This window comes from Pseudomyrmex gracilis, unplaced genomic scaffold (genome assembly GCF_002006095.1).
Source record: "Pseudomyrmex gracilis isolate BER0280 unplaced genomic scaffold, ASM200609v1 scaffold_9, whole genome shotgun sequence".
In the NCBI taxonomy this organism is placed as follows: Eukaryota; Metazoa; Arthropoda; class Insecta; order Hymenoptera; family Formicidae; genus Pseudomyrmex; species Pseudomyrmex gracilis.
Genome location: NW_018020593.1, coordinates 965,146 through 969,342, shown reverse-complemented (window position 1 = coordinate 969,342; position 4,197 = coordinate 965,146). Strand labels below are relative to the sequence as shown.

The following is a 4,197-nucleotide window of genomic DNA, read 5'->3' as shown; positions in this document are numbered from 1 at the left end:
TTCCGCGTCTGATTTAAAAAAAAAAAAAAAAAAAAAAAGTAATAGACACACATGCGACGACAATCAAATGTCGGCCAAGAGTTAGTAAAGCCGGTGCGTCGGTTTGCTTTTGTTGAATCGGATCGCAAATTTGAGATATATGTTCCATAAAACAAGAAATCCCATTTGATAAAATGAGCGCGGCGTATTGACACTTCCGCCCGCGTTATTATTGACGCTGTGACATTATTTTAATCGAATTTAAATGGATCGCAGAATCCACAGATGACACGTAAGGTGAACCTTAGAACACACACACACATCCAATCATCCCTGTGTGTCTGTGTGTATAAAAAAACCCGACAGAGTGCTTATGATGGCGTGTTGTGATGAACTTCACGCGCGCGATCAAGTTGCGCTTTTTCCAGCGTGTTTCACGTTCATGATCAAAGCGAGGACTAAAATGGACTTGCGCTGCTAGCGGCACAAAAATAAAAACGGCTCGATAGCCAGGCGAGTCATGTCTGTGAAGCGAGGGGAAAGGGTCTCCCTTACTAGGGTCCTAAATATGCTCGACTACATTAGTAGCGCACGCTAAAGCGCTGTGTCAGCGTGCGCGCACCTTTTTGCGTTGCTCTGCGCGAGCGCGCTCTCTCTCTCTCTCTCTCTATTCTGGTGTCGACGCTTCTTCTTCTTCTTCTTCTTCCGCCGTCGCCGCCGCCGCCGCCTCGGTCCTTTTTCCCATGTAGAGCGACCGATTTGCCTGGCCGATTGTGTCTCGTGTGGTGGACGTAATTGTGTCGCAACTATTCTCGTGACGGACGGCCGCGCTCGATACGCCGTCGCACCACGTGGCAGCGACGGCGGCTATCGAGCGCTTAACCAATTTACCACACCTCACATGCGATTCCCTTTGTTCGCGTATTAAATGCTTATCTCTTCTATATATAATCCGTCCGGTGGGACGGATTAGCATATCGAATGGGTGGGATTAAAATGTGTTAAGTATGCTTTTTGCATATTTAACGCGTCAAATCGCGATAAAGAAAACGGTAATGCGATTTCACTTGAAAAAGTACAAATGCGAGAGAACTTTTAGATTGAAAAGCGAAAGATTAACAAAACAAAGCTTCACAGAAATATATAAAAGGAAAATAACAAAAAAAAAAAACCTTGAGAACCTCGGTCTCAAAACGTTTTTTTACGCTTTTAAATATTTGATCTTTAAACTCTCTGGAAATTGTTTTTTTCCAAGTTTGAAGAAGCAAAATGTGTTTTTCGCAGAGAGCGACAAGAGGGTGATCGTGAGACGCGAGGCTGGCGGCGAGTTCGGATTCCGCATTCACGGTTTCAAGCCGGTCGTGGTTTCCGCGATCGAGCCGGACACGCCGGCGGAGAGTTCCGGTCTCGAGGTCGGCGACATCATTATGTCGGTGAACGGCAGAAACGTAATGGACGCCACGCATTCGGAGGTCGTGAGACTCGCTCATTCCGGCACCGACGTTCTGGAACTGGAAGTCGCGAGGACCTGCAACGTGCTGGCGCCGCGTGTCGCCCGCACAGGCGCGAAGGAAGGCATCGAAGAGGTGCCGATCTGCTCGGGATACTTGTGGCGTAAGTCCACGTCGAGTGCGGAGAAATGGGTTCGGAGGTGGTTCGCTCTACGTCGGGACAACTGCCTGTATTGTTACAAGACTGATTCGGTGAGCGGTGTTGATGAAACTCTGTTTCTCTGTAGTTAAAATTTTTCTTTTTTTTTTATCTTACGAAAGAAATTTAAGTTTAATGAAAATTTTCAATCAATCGTTTTTCTTCGCACCGCCAGGATTCGCAACCGGTGGGAGCGGTGATGCTCCTCAAGTACGAGGTGGAGCAGACGCCCGAATTGAGAGCGCACAGTTTCGCGATAAAGAAACACGGCGCTCTGACGCTGCGACTGGCAGCTGACACCGAGGAGGCGGCGGCACGATGGACCACGGTTATACGCGAAGCTGTCGAGAGAAATAATCAGGTACGCAAAGTGAATGAGAGAAAGAGATATTCAATTTTTTTTTAAATACTTTACTTGTCGCACCAAAATAAACATCCAAACTCTGTCGCTTCGAACATTCCTCGGACGCAAATAAAAAAAAACGTCCGCGAAAATACGACTTTTCCGCGCGATCGAATATTTTCTATTCTTAGCCAAAATTGTTTCTCCAAAAATATCTCGATGGTATTTTGTTTTTTTTTTTTTGCTCGCCGCAGATTGACACCTGGCTGGATTCTTCGCTGAGAATGAGAGAGATGGCGGCGAGCGCTATTCAGAGACCGGACTGTTTCGGTTACTTGAGCAAGCAGCAGGAATTCGCCCGGAAAACGTCCTCGCCCACAGGTTGGTCCAGACGGTATTGCGTGCTGAAGGACGCCGCGCTGTATTTCTACGACGACGCGAACGCCGACAGAGCGTTTGGCGTGGCGTGTCTGCACGGCTTCCGGGTGCTCAGCAGCGCTCCGAGTTCCGGCGGCAGGAAACACGCGTTCGAGTTGCAACCGCCCGATCCGACGCAGAGAAGCTACATCTTCGCCACCGAAACCGAAATGGATAAGAAACGGTATGGAATTAGATCGTATTTGTAATTGTGAGTTAGAGAGTTTGCGCGCTGTTGCATCTTATATTTAATAATTAATTTATTACTTATTTAATAATTAATAAATTATTTAATTAATAATTAATTAAGTAATAATTACCGTATCAATTAATTAATAATTAATTAATTACACATTTGCAAGTAACGTTTTTTTTTTTTTTTCAGATGGCTGGCCGCCCTCGAATATTCGATCGATCGATGGATAAAAATAGGTTGAAGCGACGCAATCCGCCCTTACGACGAATCCAACGAGTCGCAATAATAGCGAAGATCGTCCAAGGAAATCCTCGTCCGTTACCCGTTTCCGGTTCCTAACAACGTTTGTGAGATCACGTCCGCGACGACGACGATCGCCGGCTTTTTCCGCGACGATCGATCATCACACGCGCCTCGTGGATCGACGTTTGCCGAATCACTTCTCATCATTTCAATTGCATTATTAAATCTCATCGTTCATGATTCATTCATTGTAGCTGCTGATTAACAGTGACGTTACAATAAAATTGTTCAAACAAAAAAAAAAGTGTCAACGCTTGTGTGAAATTGTACAAATTTTATCTTCTATAACTTTTTTGCGCGAGATCGTCGGCTCTCGCGTCGTTGCGCGACTCTCGTCGAAATTGTTTATCAGCAGTAAAAATAATTTCCATCGAACGTCACACACATCGAAAAAAAAAATCACATTTTAATCAGAGATAATATTGAAATCAGTATAATTTTGACGAATTTCTCAGTATTTGATGTTGTACGAAAAGTGTGAAAAAGAACAAAAAAATACGCGTGTAATCTCATTCCAGTTGTTGCATTTTCTTTGCTACGAATAAACACGGAGAATACAAATGGTTTTTTTTTTTTTCACGTGGTTTGTTTGTATTATTAAACTCTGAATTCTCGCTAAAATTATACCGATATGCGTCGCTTTCGAGAGGGAGGTGGATTTTGGAGAACCTCCACGCGCGCATTTACGCTTTCTCATCGTGTCCCATCCTGTCCGTTGCGCACATCTGATCGTCGGCACTTGTGGTGCTCCGTGAATATCGATCAAAAAAAAAAACGTGGTTGTAAAATAATAAACATTAAAAGAAAAACAAACCGAAACAATATCGCGTGATCTGTTTCGTGGCGATCTTGCGATGTGATGTCCGCGAGAACAAAAAAAATAACCAAGTCCTTATTCGAGGTTGTTTGTCGCTGAAAACTCTTATACGCACACACGAAGATAATTCCATAGCTGTACGGAGAAGCTTTAAAAATACGTGACACCGTTCATCGAACAAATTAGCTGTAAACGACGCGAATCGGTAGAGAAAAACAAAAAAAAAAAAAAAAAACAATAAATTTTTCGCGAGTCGCAAAACGCGTATACTTGCATGCGTAGAGCGATAGTTATGCGTATATGCGACGTACACATATATACATACACATAAATACACACACACACACACACACAGAGACACAAACACGTGCTAGTGGAATTGCCATTTAATTACATTGCTATTGTCTTCGTAACAACGCCAATGTATTTGTAACGCTCGAGAAACCGCCGCGTTTTATGTCTTATTAGATTGTGAGGACCTCTCACGCATGC

At 44.1% G+C, this 4,197-nt stretch overlaps 1 protein-coding gene across 1 annotated transcript in view; it reads left to right on the top strand.

Annotated features, from left to right (window-relative positions):
* Window positions 1-3,940, top strand: part of LOC109862243 — a 19,974-nt gene extending 16,034 nt beyond the window's left edge. Inside the window, 4 exon segments of the mRNA XM_020442230.1 lie at window positions 1,264-1,682; window positions 1,805-1,990; window positions 2,227-2,573; window positions 2,775-3,940. Coding sequence (XP_020297819.1) covers window positions 1,264-1,682; window positions 1,805-1,990; window positions 2,227-2,573; window positions 2,775-2,826 — 1,004 coding nt within the window. The 3' untranslated portion in view covers window positions 2,827-3,940.
* Window positions 3,941-4,197: the final 257 nt, after the last annotated feature.